Source organism: Pleurotus ostreatus (genome assembly GCF_014466165.1).
Source record: "Pleurotus ostreatus strain PC9 chromosome Unknown scaffold_7, whole genome shotgun sequence".
Classification (NCBI taxonomy): domain Eukaryota; kingdom Fungi; phylum Basidiomycota; class Agaricomycetes; order Agaricales; family Pleurotaceae; genus Pleurotus; species Pleurotus ostreatus.
In genome coordinates, this window is record NW_023503162.1 from 2,689,577 (window position 1) to 2,707,489 (window position 17,913).

General features: G+C 51.4%; 8 protein-coding genes across 8 annotated transcripts; 5 read left to right on the forward strand and 3 right to left on the reverse strand.

Moving 5' to 3' along the window:
* Positions 1–29: 29 nt before the first annotated feature.
* Positions 30–1,524, reverse strand: ACT1_2 (actin; the record flags this gene model as incomplete). The annotated part of the gene is made up of 8 exons (XM_036779663.1): positions 30–212; positions 233–320; positions 373–444; positions 496–1,092; positions 1,147–1,215; positions 1,270–1,297; positions 1,401–1,437; positions 1,495–1,524. The coding sequence occupies 8 exons, from the start codon at positions 1,522–1,524 to the stop codon at positions 30–32; spliced, it is 1,104 nt and encodes a 367-aa protein (XP_036629052.1).
* Positions 1,525–2,441: 917 nt separating this feature from the next.
* Positions 2,442–3,118, forward strand: PC9H_010170 (uncharacterized protein; the record flags this gene model as incomplete). The annotated part of the gene is made up of 4 exons (XM_036779664.1): positions 2,442–2,493; positions 2,546–2,641; positions 2,697–2,976; positions 3,025–3,118. 4 exons carry the CDS (start codon positions 2,442–2,444, stop codon positions 3,116–3,118), a joined length of 522 nt encoding a protein of 173 aa, XP_036629053.1.
* A 3,055-nt stretch (positions 3,119–6,173) lies between these two features.
* Positions 6,174–8,313, forward strand: PC9H_010171 (uncharacterized protein; the record flags this gene model as incomplete). The annotated part of the gene is made up of 9 exons (XM_036779665.1): positions 6,174–6,396; positions 6,484–6,727; positions 6,793–7,053; positions 7,107–7,380; positions 7,436–7,591; positions 7,675–7,788; positions 7,844–7,894; positions 7,962–8,053; positions 8,106–8,313. 9 exons carry the CDS (start codon positions 6,174–6,176, stop codon positions 8,311–8,313), a joined length of 1,623 nt encoding a protein of 540 aa, XP_036629054.1.
* Positions 8,314–8,437: 124 nt separating this feature from the next.
* Positions 8,438–10,064, reverse strand: PC9H_010172 (uncharacterized protein; the record flags this gene model as incomplete). Its single annotated transcript, XM_036779666.1, has 6 exons — positions 8,438–8,890; positions 8,949–9,141; positions 9,193–9,505; positions 9,576–9,789; positions 9,852–9,930; positions 10,000–10,064. The coding sequence occupies 6 exons, from the start codon at positions 10,062–10,064 to the stop codon at positions 8,438–8,440; spliced, it is 1,317 nt and encodes a 438-aa protein (XP_036629055.1).
* Positions 10,065–10,189: 125 nt separating this feature from the next.
* On the forward strand, positions 10,190–12,829 carry PC9H_010173 (uncharacterized protein; the record flags this gene model as incomplete). The annotated part of the gene is made up of 10 exons (XM_036779667.1): positions 10,190–10,237; positions 10,290–10,484; positions 10,547–10,626; positions 10,685–10,770; positions 10,830–11,005; positions 11,063–11,151; positions 11,230–11,336; positions 11,384–12,357; positions 12,425–12,621; positions 12,694–12,829. The coding sequence occupies 10 exons, from the start codon at positions 10,190–10,192 to the stop codon at positions 12,827–12,829; spliced, it is 2,088 nt and encodes a 695-aa protein (XP_036629056.1).
* Positions 12,830–13,293: 464 nt separating this feature from the next.
* Positions 13,294–14,396, forward strand: PC9H_010174 (uncharacterized protein; the record flags this gene model as incomplete). The annotated part of the gene is made up of 2 exons (XM_036779668.1): positions 13,294–14,061; positions 14,118–14,396. The coding sequence occupies 2 exons, from the start codon at positions 13,294–13,296 to the stop codon at positions 14,394–14,396; spliced, it is 1,047 nt and encodes a 348-aa protein (XP_036629057.1).
* Positions 14,397–14,846: 450 nt separating this feature from the next.
* On the reverse strand, positions 14,847–15,326 carry PC9H_010175 (uncharacterized protein; the record flags this gene model as incomplete). The annotated part of the gene is made up of 2 exons (XM_036779669.1): positions 14,847–15,227; positions 15,288–15,326. The coding sequence occupies 2 exons, from the start codon at positions 15,324–15,326 to the stop codon at positions 14,847–14,849; spliced, it is 420 nt and encodes a 139-aa protein (XP_036629058.1).
* A 953-nt stretch (positions 15,327–16,279) lies between these two features.
* On the forward strand, positions 16,280–17,129 carry PC9H_010176 (uncharacterized protein; the record flags this gene model as incomplete). The annotated part of the gene is made up of 3 exons (XM_036779670.1): positions 16,280–16,517; positions 16,794–17,020; positions 17,079–17,129. 3 exons carry the CDS (start codon positions 16,280–16,282, stop codon positions 17,127–17,129), a joined length of 516 nt encoding a protein of 171 aa, XP_036629059.1.
* Between the last annotated feature and the right edge of the window lie 784 nt (positions 17,130–17,913).

Sequence of the window (17,913 nt, forward strand, 5' to 3'; positions counted from 1 at the left end):
GAGATTAACATATCAGCAACTGACGGAATCTACGCACTGCGGTGAACGATTGCAGGGCCAGATTCGTCGTATTCCTGCTTTGAGCACCAGAGATTCTGGAACGTGCTGAGAGAGGCCAGGATCGAGCCACCGATCCAGACGGAGTACTTCCTCTCAGGCGGGGCCACAATCTTCACCTTCATGCTTGACGGTGCAAGCGCGTTCAATTCCTTCTGCATGCGATCAGCGATACCTGGGAACATGGTGGTGCCGCGGAGAGAACGATGTTGCCGAAGAGATCGCGACGGACATCGAGGTCGCATTTCATGATGGAGTTGTAGCTGCACATGAGAGATTAGACGAAGGCGGCAAAGGAGAGTGCAATAACCCTACGCTGTTTCGTGAGCGCCAGCTCCTTCAATACCAAGCATGGCGGGTTGGAAGAGAGCTTCGGGTGCCCGGAATCTAGCAAGACGACGAGAGGCACAACACAACACAAATGGTGCAAGTGCTTACCGTTCGCTGCCGACGGTGATGGTCTGTCCGTCCGGAAGTTCGTAGCTCTTCTCCAGGGCCGACGACTGAGCGGCGGTCTGAAGCTCCTGCTCAAAGTCCAAAGCAACATAGCAAAGCTTCTCTTTGATATCCCTCACAATTTCCCGCTCTGCCGTGGTGGTGAACGGATACCCTCTCTCCATGAGATTCTTGATCAAGTAGTCGGTAAGATCACGGCCAGCAAGGTCAAGACGGAGAATAGCATGGGGAAGATTGAAGCCTTCATAGATGGGGACAGTGTGGGTAACACCGTCGCCAGAGTCCAAAACGATACCAGTCGTGCGACCAGAGGCATAGAGGGAGAGAACAGCTTGGATGGACACGTAGAAAGCGGGAACATTGAAAGTCTCGAACATGGTCTGGGTCATCTTCTCTCGGTTTGCCTTGGGGTTCAGAGGCGCCTCGGTGAGCAGAACCGGATGTTCCTCAGGCGCGACGCGAAGCTCGTTGTAGAACGTGTGGTGCCAGATTTTCTCCATGTCGTCCCAGTTGGTGACGATGCCGTGCTCGATGGGGTACTTCAAAGTGAGGATACCACGCTTGGATTGGGCTTCGTCGCTGCGTACTCGAGTTGGAATTGAATAATGTAACGGAGGGACATGATAGACATACCCGACGTAGGAGTCCTTCTGGCCCATTCCAACCATCACACCCTGCTGGCGCGGGCGACCCACAATCGAGCTGAGGGAACCGTCAGTCTACAAGTTTGTTGTGGAAGGATCGGCGACAGCTTACGGGAAAACAGCGCGAGGAGCATCGTCGCCTACAGCGGTTCAGCTTCATTGCTTTGCTGCATGCTAAGAGACTTACCGGCGACTGCAAGAGAGATGAGAAGTCAGGTGAAGTACGATGTGAAGTTCACTCACAGCCAGCCTTGCACATTCCAGATCCATTATCAATAACCTGAGAAATAGGTGACGGTCAGAATTTCCGCCGCAACATGTGTAGCCTAGTACTCACCAAGGCAGCGATATCGTCCTCGACAGACATGTTTTAGGTTTGATCGAGTGAGTGTAGAGTGTCGGTGAAGTTTTCGTGGGTGAACAAGGTATACGCAAATTCAGCGGATTAAATAAGGAGTCTCCAAGTCATCCAAACGGGCTCCGCAGTGGCCGGCGCAGAAGACAACATATAGCTTCGTTACTATGAATATGTCTCGAAGGTGTGCTGCGGCTCCACCTGTCTACATTAGGCGCTCAGCTACGTGAATCGGAGAATGAGTAAGAAAACCCGAAATCTACGCACTACGTGGTATAATTATTGTCAGCGGAGTTGCTTGACCGCTTCTTTCCAGCTTTTCAGCTGACGCCCGCTGAGGCCAAGACAATTCGCGAAGCAAAGGGCTCAATGTCCATGCTTGAGGGTGACGGCGCAGTCGATCCTTACGCCATAGTCGCTGGGCAGCACCGAAAGCGCAGCATACACAAAGAAAAATGGCCTCATATGGGAGGGGAAAGAGTGGAACGATAAAGACGAACAGTGAAGGAAAACATGGGTAAACTCCCCAGACGGGAGTACGATGAGCAACCTCGACAAACTCTGAACCCGCTTATGATTGTATTCGGAAGCAACACTAAATCCCCTTTTCGAACCCAGACTTAGTAGGACTTCGGCCGTCAGTTCACTGGTCAGTAATCTACTTGGTTGCTGAGGCGGCCCTCGCAGCGGGGGGTTGTGATCGATGGTGATCGCCATACACTCGAGCCCAACTCATCGTTGTTTGTCCAATCTGTGCGAGGTGAGCACGCGGCGCCACCGGTGTGCCCCTCAATCGAGCCTTCACCCGCCTTCACCTCGCTAAGGGGCCGAAGTTCCGCCACCCCTATGGCAGAAGGGGGGCCTGACGTCAATGTAGTAGGCGGTCGCATATAATAACCACCATTGTCCTGGAAGAAAGCAGAACCATCATGAGCAGCGAATATGGAAACAAGGACGCTGGCGCACTGGCAGTCGGTAACGGTAAGGACTCAATTATATCTGGTCGACAAGTCCTTATTCGATTTCGCCGTAGTCGCGAGCAGACAATCAGGTTCAAAAAGCGGAAACGAACACGATGGAACTAGCAAACCTGCGCCAGCAGTCGGAAATTATCCTCCAGGAAACGACAGTGAGCCACGTACCTAGAACATGCCGCAATTTCTAACTTTACGCGTCACGTATAGCCACATCATCCGGCGGTTATGGCAGCGCAAACGTCTGGTCAGACAGAGTCCCAAGAGCTAACCCCGACAGCAACACCAATAGTAACCCAGTTATCACAGAAAGCCAGCCCTTCGGTGGATTAATTGATCAATCTTTGAACGGCACCAGTCTCAAGTCGGGGTTGGCAGATGCCAAGCAGGGCGTCGACAAAGACACACGTCGGGACATAGATCCATTGAACCCGTATGGAAAGAGCAGTTTGGACAGTAGTTTCGACGCGCGACAGCATTTGACGGACGCGTTTGTAGATTTGTAAACTCCTTTATCACTGAAATACGCGGTACTCAGTTTGGATGTGGTTGACAATGTGGAGCCCGTGCGCAAGAGCAAGGATCGCGGAGCATCGGCGGAGGTTGGAGCACGCGTTAGCGTTAAACGTTAAGCGCCGGTCGCTCGGGCTTCCAGGAGCCTGCCCTAATGTCGCATTTGCCAAAGGTGGTTGTCCCGCCCCCGCCGTCTTACATAATCAAACCATCTTCATTCTTGTTTGACTCAAGCGACGCAAGTACAGACTCGGATCACCGTACTCTTTTGTTATTTTTCAGGATCTATGGCGAACGTTTGCTCCAGCATCATAATTGGCAAGAGCTAGATGCCCTCAACGATAGCCCGTCACACTGACTGAAAATACGCGCCCACAGGGTGAGGCAACCTAGACCCTTCCGCATAGCGTCGCGGGGCTAGCGCTGCCAATGATGACACGAACGTGAGTTCTTACTCTGCTGGAGGTAGCGTGGTTTCGCTTACACGAGTGGTCGATTGTTCGTTGTCAACTTGTATAACACTTCTAGGCGACGCTCCTGGATTTTATTTTTATCAGGGCGTGCTCGACGACCCTCCGTTTTTGTTGTTTTTGTTGTAATTCGGGTCATCCCCGGTCGGCAACCGAGGGATGGGATTCCGCCGCCAAGGTTCTCTGTTTACTGCGGTCGACTTTTTCACTTCTCATCGAACAATCCGCTGACGCCTGAACGTTGAACCACCGGACGCCCGAACTCAAGGGGCAGGATTGTTCCTCTTCGCGCTGGGAGACTTTATCGTAGAAGTTTGGGGTGCAGTACCTCTTGATACAGCTTTCAGTTAACGCCGCTAGGTTGCTCTTATACGAAAGCTCTCGCGATCTGACCGGCTGGTTGATACCATCAGGTTCTCGCGACGTTCTTTAGTTTCGGGCGCCGATACTCACCCACCCTCATCACTGGAGCCTCTTCATCACCTCCCTTGTCATGGCACTCAAATTACCTTCAGGGACTGCTCGAATCTTCCTGGACACATTGAGGCTGTCGCCGTTGCTCTGGGCAATCTTCGTGCGGCCCGTTCGTTTCGTCTTCTCACTGAATCTTACCTTAGTGCCGCTTTCTGCAATCAATACGGGGATGCTTCACAATGCCTGAAGAAGATCTCAACTGAGGCTACATACACCTTCGTTGAACAGATAATCTACATACGAGTCGAGGTATCTCCGACGAAGCGCCGAAGGTCCGAAATCAACCTCTCCATCAACCTTCCTCTAGATCACTATCACCGTTGATATCCTCGTCGAGAGGACCTCAAACATTGATCTCTCCACTCGTCGCTTTCGTTTGGAACCCCACTCCCTTTGTGAACTCGAATGCCTCCTTAAGTACGACGCAAGACCGAGAGCTCCGGAAAAGCTCTACTCCTACGATACACACGCTCTACGATTCCATTCTGGACGAACTTCTCCCGTTCGCGTGTTTGTCTGGAACCATCGTTACGGAAGAGTAATAAATTGCAGATGAATGGCACTCGGTGCACGCAACCGCTTGTCATGGTGATGCCATGTCTACGTTTACTGAGGTTTCTATTTCTAGCGAACTTACGAAAATCGGCTGGCAGTGTTTCCGTCATTCCCAGGACCTTGCTTTTCTAAATCCTTGATGATTCGATGCCTTCATCAAATTAATCAAGAAGGAAATAAAGTACCGCTTTTCAATCATTCTATGCACGGAGAGGCACGCGATGGTGTTCTTTTAGTCGTCGGCTTCCCGGACATCAACGTTGAACACCTTAACTCCCAGAACACTCAAATCATCCTCCCACGGCACAAATCACATTCACAAGGCCTGCTCGCATTCGCACACACGGAGTGAGTTGTAAGAATAGCTGCTCATATGTTCTCTCTAAATATGCCCAAAGAAGGACCATGGCGTTCCGCCTCGAAGGCTGGAATTAAGTGTTTCGCAGGCGAGCTATGTATGTACCACCTGGACCACTGAGAAGCCGGGATGGCCGTAAAGTTTCGTTCTGTTCGCAATAATACCCCATAAGTAGGACGAACGACCACAAGACAATCTTGAAACAATAAGTAGACCTCGCATCCTTTTGGAGGCCTCCGAATCGGTGTGGATACTCGCAAGAGATTAACAGATGTTCCAATCAGTATGTCATGCATCATACATCATTTGTGCGTTTGATCAGCTGGCTCCGGCACGTAAATAGGCAGCCTAAGAACCTAAGTCAGCGCTCGAGGCCGGCCTCAATGAAACCTCGAGGGAGAGTCAGAAGCAATGGTGTGAGAGGGCATAGTTATGCAATCACATCATCCGTTTTAACTTTCTATCCATTCTAACGTACACAGGAAGCCCTTTAGTGGGCGCCTGGGTTTTCATAAAGACCTCCGCCTCCAGCGTCGATTTGTGACTCCTTTTACCGTCGGTCTACCGTTTCCAGAAGCGACTCTAATTATCTTGCAAGCGGTACATATCTGACCGGTAACTCCCGCTAGGTCTTGAGATTTGCGCCGCATAAGGCAATTCAAAATCCATCATTGATCATTGGTTTATAGAAGCTGTTCATGCTAAGCGTTGGATATCGGTAGACGACAAAGGTCTCAAGCGTAAACATAGCATTGTTGGACGTGTTCTGCGTAGAACCTGCGGTGTCATCTCTGGCCGCTCCTCATGATCATATGTACTTCGAGAGAGAGCCACCGAGATATGTTTGTTACGCGCGCGCGTACACGCATTTTCCCGAATGCCGTCCTTTCCCCGGATCTCTCTCCCCTATGCGCGCGCCGTTGATGCATGGTACTCGGACTGTAAGGACAAAGACAAGCTCGGACCAAAGCACGCGTGACATAGTTTAGGTGCGAAGTTCTATGATCTAATTTTAAGCCGCTGAATGCCTTAGCACCTCGTAGAGAAACCCACACGGACGATATACTCATCACTGGATTCTTGGCTCCCGCGCGACTAGCGGGTCAAGTTTCTCTCGCCTTTTGGATCTTATTCTTCCACTCACAGCTAACGTTCATCTTGATTTTCCCATCAGTAGAAGATGGGACGTGGCCGATGAATTAGTGTCGACAGGATCCCCATTTCTTCTATACTAATGCTGCGTCTATAAGAGAGTCACGCAAGTGCGCTTTCGTGCTTCGAATTGAAGCACCTTTTTCTCCAGAACCCTTTTCGAGTATGGATTTCATGTCCACCTCGAACTCTTCATTCTCGGCTCAACGTCTCGCCCTCGGAATTGTTCACCAAAATGCATCCAATACCCAACTAGCCGTCCTATCTGCATCGCTCTCAGCCATAGCATTCCTTCTCTACCACTTTAGGGAGTGGGTATTCCCTTCCCGCCTCGTCGACAAACACGGCTACTCCATACCTCCAGGCCCAATCGGGTTGCCCATCCTAGGTAAGCACAACGCTAATTAAATACACATATCCTTGGCCGCCTCTATATCGCTTCATCATTCTCATCCTCGCATCCTCACACGTACAGGATCCTTCCCATTCCTCACGCACTACCCCGAGTTAACGCTCGACTACTGGGCGAAGAAGTTCGGACCGCTCTACTCCTTCTGGCTGGGAAATCAGCTCTTCGTCATCATCTCTGACCCACAGATCGTCAAAGATCTCATCGTGACAAATGGGGCTATCTTCTCATCCAGAAAGAATATGTTCATCAAGTCGCAGACTATCTTTGAGGGGAGGGGCATCACCGATACCCCATACAATGAATGTTGGTGAGTGATATGTCTAGGCGGTCTAAAGGGACAAGCAATTATGACTGACCTACGTCGATGTGAAGGAGAAAACACCGTAGGATTGCCTCAGCTTTCCTGGTACAGAGAGCGGTAGACGGCTACAATCATACCTTGGATTTCGAGGCGACCGAGTTACTGAAGGAGCTGTATCGCCACGGTCAGGCCGGGGCAGCGCCGATCAACCCTCAACCCCATGCTGGTCGATGCTCGCTCAACAATATGATGTCCATCGTATACGGGGATCGTACGGACTCGATAAACCACCCCTTAGTGGCACATGCCCTCAAGCTCTCGCGCGAATTTATGTTCGTTTTTCTGTGATATTACTTTGTAACCTTACTAAACAGTGGGGATATAGGAACTGCACGGGCCCTGTCTCGAACCTCGTCGACTTCATCCCCCTTCTCCAAAAGCTGCCCAACCGCATGACCTCGCGAGGAAAGAAGCTCCACCGCGCCCTCGTCGAGACCTACGGTGGCATGGCCCTCGAGTTCGAAGAACGCATGAAATCGGGCGAGCGAGTCCCCGAGTGCTTCGCCAAAGCGATTCTGGAGGCGAGGGAGGAAGAGAAGCTGGATCACAAGGATATATCGATCCTGTGTTCGGCGTTCATGGTTGGGGGCGTTGAGACGGTACGTTAAATATCCTGTGGGGATAAGGGTGGAGGTTCTGACGATGACTGGATAGACCGGATCGATCATACAGTGGTTCTCCGCCCTGATACCTACATACCCCGAAATACAGGCGAAGGCTCACGAAGAGTTGGACCGCGTCGTAGGCAGGGATCGATTGCCCACTCTCGAAGACGAGAAGAATTTGCCCTACATCCACGCTATCATAAAGGTACACTCACCTTCCACCCCTACTTCTTCACCTCGTAGAGTTGAGCTAACGCGATCCTACTTTCGTCTTTGCGCTGTGCGCAGGAAATCGAGCGGGTGCATAACCCATTCTGGCTGGGGGCTCCCCACTTCAGTATGCAAGACTTCACGTACCGGGGGCAGTTTATTCCCAAAGACTCCGTCGTCATCATCAACTCAGTAAGTACTTGCGCTTCGTTCACTCGTACCGAGGGGCTTACGCCTGGCTGTGCAGTACACGATGCATCACGACCCCAGCCGGCACACAGATCACCACATCTTCAACGTAAGTCCCAATCAAAGACCCAAATAATACGCCGCCATCGATTGACGATGTCAACGTTCGTTTGCAGCCGGAGCGCTACATCAAAGACTCGACCCTCTCATCCGAGTCGGCAAACCTCGCAAACCCCTACGAACGCGACCACTGGATGTTCGGCGCCGGGTACGTTTCTCCTTCTCCTGCATTGATCTACGCAACTCACATCTCCGTCCAGCCGCCGCATATGCCCCGGAATGTGGGTCGCAGAGCGCGAGATTTTCCTCTGCATCTCCCGCATCCTCTGGGCCTTCCGCATGCACGAGATCCCCGGCGAGCCCATCGACCTCAAAGAGTACGACGGCTTGTCCGGGCGCTCCCCTGTGCCGTTCAGGATCAGGATGGTTCCGAGGGATGACCGCGTGAAGGACGTGCTGGGTCTCTGATATCTCATCCTGGGGCGGAGAGGGAGGTATGCGATGATTGTTTACTGGTAGGAGACGACCTTAGATAGGTGTAGACTCGCGAATGGACTAGGTTCTTACGTAGTACTTTGGGCGGCGCGAAATGCTAAAGTTCCTCAACCAAAGGTTTGCTACTTCCCGCCCCCACCCTAACTACCGTCGAGGTACCCCCCGAAGCGGACTCAGACGCTTGCACGGAGCGCTCCCTCTTCATCAGCTCGATATATGCCAGTAACTCCTGCGCAACTATGGACAGCACATGGGAGGGCAGCACGAGCATTCGGGCGCCGTAGAAGACGAGCTTCTGCGTTGTTGGGTTCACTTTCGTGGGTCCGCGTAGAGTGGAAGATGGAAAGGAATATAGATGGTACAGGTCTGACAGCGCGAGAACAGACCGGCGGTGTGGGTGCGCGTTGTAATCGTATGAGGGGTCCGGGTCCGGGTCTTGAGGAGAAGATAACAATGGCAAGGGTGGCAATGGCACGACGGGCAGAGGCCGCAGAAGCTCCGCCGCGTCCCCCAGGAACACACTCATGGCTTCGTTATTATCATTATTACCCTGATAGGAGAGGTCTAGTTTGGTTTCCGTTCACGAGGGAAGGATATGAGTAGCATACCTGCCCAAGCCTTGCCCAAATGTCCGTCACCACCTCCCCCACGCTCCCGAACACCGCAGTTGCCCGCCTTTCAACAAGGAACGGTGTTACCCGTGCGATTGTCCGTTGCGCCTCGAGGACATCGGGAGAGTGGGGCGAGATGGAGGAGAGTGGAGATACGGCGAAGCAGCGGGTTGTGTAGGCATAAGTGATGCTATGATCGGGATGTTAATGTAGGCTTTGATATGAGTGGAAACAAGCTTACAGGACAGCTACGATGTTGTATACCAACGAAGGCCCGCCCTCGACTGGTGTAACCAGACGCGTAGGAATTGGCATCGGGCGTGGGTCCTTTCCGTACCGAGGCGAATCCTTGAGTTCAGTCTCGTGTTCTCCGTCGGGTTCAAGAAAGCCATGATTGTGGTCGTTCCACCAAGGTAAGACCGTATCCTTCTCGATCTGCTCACTCGCGAGGAGTTGTTGTGCGAGTTCGCTCGAGGGGTCTTGGAGTGCCTTCAGGAATTTCTGTTGTTGCGAGGGTGTGAGGAGCGTCCATAGATCGTCCGGCAATGTCGAATCTAAGAAAGAATCCCCCCTTTGAGAACACAAACGAAAGCAAGAAGTAGAGCGACTCGCCGAGATCAACACCACGCAGACGTTTTGATAATTCGTTCGTCTCGTCGTCGCTCCCATCTCCATCACTATCGTCCCCATCCCCATCGTCCTGCTTCAAACTATCCTCCTCGAACTTCTTCAACAAATCCATCATCCTGCGCCTCTCTTCAGCCGTCTTCGAAGGCTCCGATTGGATGTCTGTCTCCACCTCCTTCCGGTAAAAACCTTCGGAGCATTGGCCATGGGACTGCAAACACGCAGATAAGTGGGATCAATGCGGCGCAGACAGCCCACGAAGACACGACGCACGTCAGATCGAAAACAGGTCAACGAACAGTACGGCACATTGCACGAAGGACACGTATATTTCGCGAATTGTCTCCTGCATCTGGAATAAATATGGATGAGCTGCTTGCGTTATTTGTGGCTCTTTTGGTGAATGAGTGATCAGACTTACAGCCCGCACACTGCGAGAATGCCGTTAGCCTTGTCTTCGGTTGTGGCAGTTGAGGTCGAAAGCATGAGAACGAGCGAAATCTTCCAAAATTTCAGAACAGTGGCGCGCTCGCTCAGCACTCTCGGCCACGAGGTGACTTCTATGTCACAGTCACGCGCACGTCGCGTACCCTCTACCAACCACGGCGACGATGCCCCTTCGCCGCCTCCTTGAGCTTCCTATCGACATTTTGTATCAGGTACAACCGCCATCGCCACTTACACGCCTGCGCTGAATATTGACTTTAATAGACGCTCCAATGGCTCTCACCACGAGACGCCGTCGAGCTTTCCGCCGCACTCCCTGAATTCCATGTTTTCCTGTCGAGTCCTGAAGCCAACACCGTGTGGATCAAGCTTCTTCGCGCGGAGAACGCTCCTCAACACCCGAATGGATTTCCCTACCTCAAATGGGCGGACTTGCTCTTCGGAGCGCTCATCTGCGAAGTGAGCACTACTATTCAATTGCTGTTTGCGTGAATTTGATTGAAGGGAGGGGCTATGTATAGAGCTGTGGAAAGGGAGACACATTACCGAATTTCTGCTTAATGCGGAGGATATGTCAAGACTGCTTGGATAAACCGCACAAGTATGTTCTATCCTGTTTCTTCCCCCGGATGCTCACGTGGAAATGTTGTTGTACCCAGCATCGTGATATCTAGGGAGCCGATAGCCAAGGACAAAGGACCTCAAAGTCCACTACGGGATATGGTGTTCAACTATACCAGCAAACGTATTCCCTTGCCTCTCTTGCCTCGCGAGCTCCTTGATAACCGCGCCATTTCTACGCAGATTATGGTAGTGGCTCAGGCCCAACCGTCCGTATATACTGGAAGGCAGACTGGGAGGAAATTAAACGCAGCTTTGAACAATTCAAGGCGAATATCGCCGGGGATGACGTAGAGACAAAGGACACACTTGGGAAGTTTATTGAGGAGAGGAAAGCACTCGTACTCCTCGTTTCGAAGGTCGGTTCGAGGAGACAACCCGTGCACGTGGTCTAGTACTTATTCATTGGTGTTCAGAAAGCAGCGGATATGCAGCCCTGGATAAACGAATTGTCGCGCAAGAATGCCGCCGATAAAGTTGAACAGAAACTGATGTTTGCGAAACTGTGAGTCACGGCCCTCCTCTCCTTTCTCGTGACAATGCGTGCATCTGCACGGTGCTGATGGGAAGGGTTCGTTGCCAGTATAAGGTCGCGATGTCTTGATGCTGGGTACGACCCACGCGATGTGCAGAGCGTCGCCCTGAAGCTTGTAGCATTGGCCACACCCAAGAAGCAGTTCACCGACGCAGGTCAGCCTCTTCCCCCTCTTTGCCCCCTGCATCTAACCTCGTTTCAGATTGGTCTGCACTCCTCCCCCGGATCACTCAGACCCTCGCATTCGCGAAATCCCGGCGTCTCGAGCGCGAGCGCGCCGAGATAATCATTTCTCGGCGTAGCGCTATCGCCAGGTTGTACCTTTCCATCGCGAAAGAGCTGCCTGCTGAACAGTGGGCGGCGTTACCTGGTGCAGAGTACGTTATGGGGGTGGGCGTTTTTAAGGAGTTGATCAATGATAAATTCATTGACGGCGGCAGTGGAGAGATGGGGAAGGAGGAGTTTGATATCGACCATCCCAAGTTTGCCCATTTGAAGCTGAGAGAGAGGATGAGGAGCGAGATCGAGGGCTGGGGATTGAGGAGGCGGCAGAGGTTGTTAAAGGTCTTACGTGCCGGTGTTAACGAGGAGGCAAAGAATCAAAACCATGCGAAAGAAGAGCATGGGGAGAATGAGAACCAAGTATCGACAAAGGACGACGACAGGGAGACGGGGAAGACCCCACGCTCTGTAGACGAGCTCAAAAAGGATACACCGCCTCGAGCTGAGATACAGCTCGAAGACCTCGATCTTGCTACCACGGTCTTAGAGCTTCCTCCACCCTCCACGTCTCTTTCGTCCTCGCCGTCCTCGCCATCCTCCCCCACACTCCCATTTCCCATTTCCCGCCCTCCCTCGTCTTCAAGGTCAGTCGCAACGTTGATCCCGACCCCGAGGTCGTCAAAGTCAAGGAGGGTGTGTATATCTTGGGCGGATGTTGTGCCTGTATTGCGCCGTGATGGCGACGGTCTCCTTCGTAGCGGGCTTCAATGGAGCTCGAGGGGCTCTGGGGCCGTTAGGGCACTTATCGCATTGATCAATACAGGCTTGGGTGGGGAGCCGGCTCTTAGAGTGGAGACGGCGCAACCAAAGGATTTGGATCGGGTCGATGCGAGGATTCAGTGTATGGATTGCCGTGAGCACACAGCGGGAGCGGCTATGACTTGGCGTGAATGCGTAAGTGCGCTGTTTTTTTATTGCGGCGCTTGACGTTCGCTCCCTTCGTTTCTACTCCATTATCTAGGTCCATCACTTCATCGAAGCTACCACTCACGGCCATCCCAACTTCTATATTCTTTCTCCCTCGGATTCTACTGCCGTCAAACAACGCGAGGACTCGGTAGCGTTAGCGAAGACGTTTTTGTATACATGCAATCGATGCACGCACTTCTTCCCTCAATTCGTGCAGAAAGAGTTGGTTATAGAGCATCTCCAAACGAAGTAAGTAATCTATCAACGCTGATATACGGATTGTTAAGAAGAGTAAGTACTGATTGTCGCCTTCGCTAATAGGCATGGAACTGCTTCATCAGTTGTTGGTGTTGATGTCGTGACACAGTATGATGAGATACGCCCCAAGGACGCGATTGTTATGCACACGCTTTCCCAGGAGGCATTCAGTACCTGCACCTCCGAGCCCACTGCTTGACAACATCTGTCCGTCGGTAGTTTCTTGTCGATGTTACACCACAATCGAGTACAAAATAAGAATAAGAAAGAATACAGTGATTTGGGTCTATTCCTCGCCGACTCAGCGTTTACGGCTGTCTCGAAAGCTCAGCGGTCGGTACCATGGAAGTGAAGCTTCGGATTCTGGCCATACATGACAGGTAGGTGGCCATGGTAGGAATGCCCCCTGACTATAACACTTCTCTCAGCGCTTAAGTTTAAGTATAGAACGTCAACCTTCTTTGTGTCCTCTATAGTCCTTCCTCTCCTGCCCCGGGTACTTGTCCTTGTATTTCGCGCAGGCAGATGAAGTGGATCGGCCAGATGGTTAGCACAGCCTTACGTATCAATTGATGGCGACATGGCGAATGGAAAAGTCCGCACGCTTATAACGGGATAACGGAGGTCTAGCGACGGAAAGCGGCTTATCAGTGCACCACCACCATGGAATCGCCTCCTCTCCCTCCTGAGCTTTTCCAGATGATACTCGAGCTGGTCGATGGCAAAGAGGCGCTATTCCCTCTTCTGCTCGTATCCCGGGCATTCAAGGCACTTGCCGAACCCCTTCTCTATAGGGACCTCGTGGCGACGACACACGACCTGCGTCGTTTGCAGGGGTTTTATCTGAGGATCACTGGGGAGAGCGATAGGTTATCGTCGTACGTTCAATCGCTCACCACTTCCATTACGGTGAATTCGGTGTCGCTTGGCAATCGAAAGACCGCCGCTCTCGACACTATATTGGCCCGCCTGCGCAATCTGAAACGGCTGAACTTACTCTATCATTGGGAACCATTTGTTGCCTTCCCGTCGCTCGCCCCTACGACTTATCCCTTTTCTCTCACCCACTTCGCATGTTCTAATAATGTACAAGACGTCGAGGCTTTCGCCCACTTCCTAGAAGCTCAACCATCGCTAGAGTACCTTTCGCTATCGTCCGTTGACTCGGCCATCTCTCTTGCCCCATCGGCATTGCCGCGTCTACGTGTCTTACAGGCACCGCTGGTATTTGCGGTCTCCGTCATGTCGGGTAGAAAGGTCTCCCATCTACTCTTGAACACGCCTGTCTTCGACGTTACGATCAAGACGGATGATGCAGAAACTCACGAAGCCTTCGATAACCTTCGATCACTGCACTGTGTGGCAGATGATCTGCTTAAGCTGGCGCCCCTTGTCTCTAACGTTCGGTGTGTTTGGTTGATGCTACGCAGTGTGAGTCTTCCCCCTATTGATTGTCTCATATATTGACTCGAAACCCGGCCGCGTAGGTTGGCATTCTGGAAGACTTTCTACCCATCACCGAAGCGCTCGCCACTATGCCTATCCAGTACCTACGCCTGTCCGGATTTAAGCCAGGTGGTAACCACAGTAATTTTGTGGATCAGCTGTACGAGGAGAACCGATTTCTTCGATCCATCGATTTGAAGAGGTCATATCCGTCCGAATACAGTCGTTATACTGCTGGAAAGTCTTTCCCTGTTAAAGTTGATGTTGGTGCCTCCGCTTTTGACGAATGGTGGCTACACGGCCAGGCTTGTCAACTTTGAAATTGCACAATGACATAATCTCACTTTACTTCATACGCATTTTACGAGCATCAGGCCCAGAAGGCATCGGAAACGAATGCTCAAGGTTCAACTTGTACACACGCATCGAAACCTTACATGAGGTGTTAACCAGTGGCAGTCAGAGTCGTCGACTCAATGCTGTTTCCAACCAAATTCACACGACTGTCACGAGTAACTCAACCTTCTGTAGCCCTCTGTTTGACCTTGCAATTACTTCCTGGTAGGATCTAAAGCACGCAATCGATGACATAGATGTCTCCCGTCTCCACCCACTGCGCTGATTGTTCCCAGCCGCATCGTACAGTGACATTGACTCGACCATTCTGTAGACAGATCCACGCTCGTAGGGAAGCATGATTCCCTAACCCATCCTGGGAAATCAGCGATTGAGCTGCAAAACTAAACCATTAAACTTAACTTACCTAAAACTTAGAAGGAGTCACCCCGGTATCCCGCTCGATGATCGGTGGGGTCAAAAGAGACGATACTGCAGTCTTTCTCCCAATCATGCCACCATTCGTCATGGTACCTCGCTACGGGTAAGGCCGAGCGAATCTTCTCTGGCGCTGCTCCTCTCTTGAAGCGGTAATACTCTGAAGGCATTGGCGTAGACGGTATGCGGATGTCGATGTACTCAAGAGAGGGGAGAGAATTGAACGCGAAGGCCACATCATCGTCGCCCCAAGTCTCGGCTCCAAGCCCCACCCTACGCCAATATTCGGTGGAAAAGTCAAGGAAAATGCGCAGGAGGCGGAGCTTGCTGTACCTTTGGAGCTCGGGCACCTCATGAAGTACGCCGTATAAGGACGACTGAGGGACTATTAGTAGAGGAATCACGGAAGCTTGTCGACATACACAAAAGGTGTCGACCTCCAAATACTCCAAGTTCGGCGCGGCGACCTCAGCCATTCGAAACACCAGGGATTTACGGGTGACAAGGACTATTACATTTCGGAGAGCGTCGCTTATGTATTGTAGGTGTTCGCAATTTGTGTGTAGATGTGTGGGTAGATCTTGCTTGGTTGTGATTTTGAAGAGTCTGGGAAAGGACGGGGCGCGAATCACACGAAGCCTTGGAAAAGACGCGAGATCAAGACCCGCTACGGGCGATGAGGTAGATCTTGTGGATGATGGATATAAAGATAAATATTCGAGTGAAGTCTGGCCCGAGAGGAGCCATCCTAAACCATCGACATACAACTGCACATTCCCCGTGAGCCAAGCGAAGCTTCTGAGTGAAAACGAGGGCCGTGAACCGTCGAAGAAGTGACGAAGGTCCAGATGATTGATCCAATTTGAGGTCCAAGACGTATGGACGACGATATCTTGAAGGGATGGAAGCGATGGCAATATAGCTTGAAAAATCGAATATTGTTCGCCTTGAAAGACATTGGATGGTAGGGATATTCGTTTGACATACCGGGCACGACGCCCGCCGTCAGTCGTGAGGCTGAGAAGAAAACTTTTCCCCACCGACAGTACAGATTTAGGGCACTGCAGAGATGGATCTTCGTCCTGAGCTGAGTGACCAAGATCAAGTCGATCCCATTCATCGTCGCGCAAGGGTAGGTGTCGAAGAAAAGAGACATCAGCGTAGAGATGGGGTTCGATGAGAGAGCGAGATGATTGTGAAACAAGGAGGAGATTTTTCAGAGAGCTTTGCCCGTCGACATGACCTATGATCATTTGCGCGATTTCTACAGGTATCCTCATGGTGGTTCAGACAATAAGATGGTGCCTGATAAGATAAGATTACTTGGGGCGGGGACATGCGGAATTGGTCAGTATTCCCACGGTCCCGCCAACTTTCGCCAGAGCTCATCTGCAGAGTGCATTCGTTTCACTCTTTCTCCAACGACAACATGCGGTCAACATTCTCCGCAGGCACATTGAGGCAGCTTGTCTCGCGCCCAGTCACTCGTTCGCGAGCTGCGAACATTCACGGCGCCCGATTTTCATCCTCCAATGCTGGAGCCGATGCTGCTCAAAAGAAGGCTCAAGACGCGCTGAGCAGCGCTCAAAAGAATGCGGAAAAGCTCTGGGAGTCGACCAAGACGTTCTTGGAGCCAGTCACTGCGAAAGCCGGTCAGATGCTTGGTTGTGAGTAGTTTCATTTCCACTGTAGACCACCTTGGAAGGCCGCGTCAGAAATATGGAAGGATTTAAGAGGATTGCATTAGTGTGGCGGGCGTACTGTTACCTCTGTGCGGCTAGAAATAAGGATATGGTTTCTGTCAAGCAGCGGAGGAAACGCGATATCGGCACTTGACGCTACGCACACCGCTAGCCATTCCTCCTTTCGCCGTTATGGTCAACGTGTGCAGCCCGGCAATTCCGTCATTTTTCATTCACGATACTGATTGCCGGTTTCTTCAGCGTATAAACAGCCGCTCGTTTACAACTTCTCTGTCGCACGGGAACTTGTGAAGCAAGTTTACCATGCCGAAGGCTTGCGACCTCCCACATCCACCGCCACCCTCAAAAGCGCTTACTCAACACTTTGGTCGCGTGCATCGAGCCCGGCTTACTGGCGGACTATTGCAAGCAATGGGGAGATTGCGCGGGTGGGAATCTATGCAGCAGAGGCCTATACGATCTTCAAAGTGGGTCATTTAGTCATCCTCGTATTGGAACGTTCTTTTCATATGACTTGCGTTCTAGGTTGGGGAGATTATTGGCCGACGAAGTCTTGTCGGGTACAACTTGGATTAGATGCTATTATAAACCCTTTAGATCAATGCGCAGCGTGATTATTTCAGGTTGCTATTCACTCGGTGCAAGTCCTTCTGGTCGAGCTTCTGTCGTCCTGCTGTCTCATCGCTAAACGGTCAGAATGTTCTGTCGTCTCGTCTGTTTGACTTGTGATCAGAAACTTCTAAGCTGTATTCACGATGGAACCCTCTGTGTTAGGGCTTAATGGTCGGTTCCGTTCTACCAAGCGACGCTCGGCATTAATCTACGCGGTTCGGTTTCTCACCAGCCCCAGTATCAAAGCAAGGTGTGGGGTCATTCACTTTCCCCCATCAATCTATGCATGTGTCTTTATCTTCTTCTGCATTATTTCGGGCTTCTCTGTCATCCTTTTGTGTGCATCTCTCCTCTTACGCCTTGAACGGATGATATGCTGTATGATGACCGATCGCTGGCATGCTCTTCATCATCCCAATTATCTCATATATTTTCGCGGCAACTGTGGCACATGCTCACCAAACATTCTCATTAGCGATGCTTCCTCTGACGTTCGTGATGCGCATGGACATTCCACTATTTCCAAGCTGCGGGAGATGTTTCTTCATTTTCTTTTAGAATATTGAATGGATTTTCTTTCACCATGATATCCAGGATTCCACACGACCCCCCGCTGTCCGCAATACCGTCTTCAACGGTGCTTTTATCAGGCGTATATTCCTCTTTCAGATGGCTGTTCGTTTTAGGCGGCTGGAGCTCGCCCAGGAGGGTATTTAATCCCCGTCATGTCTAGATATGATATATTCAG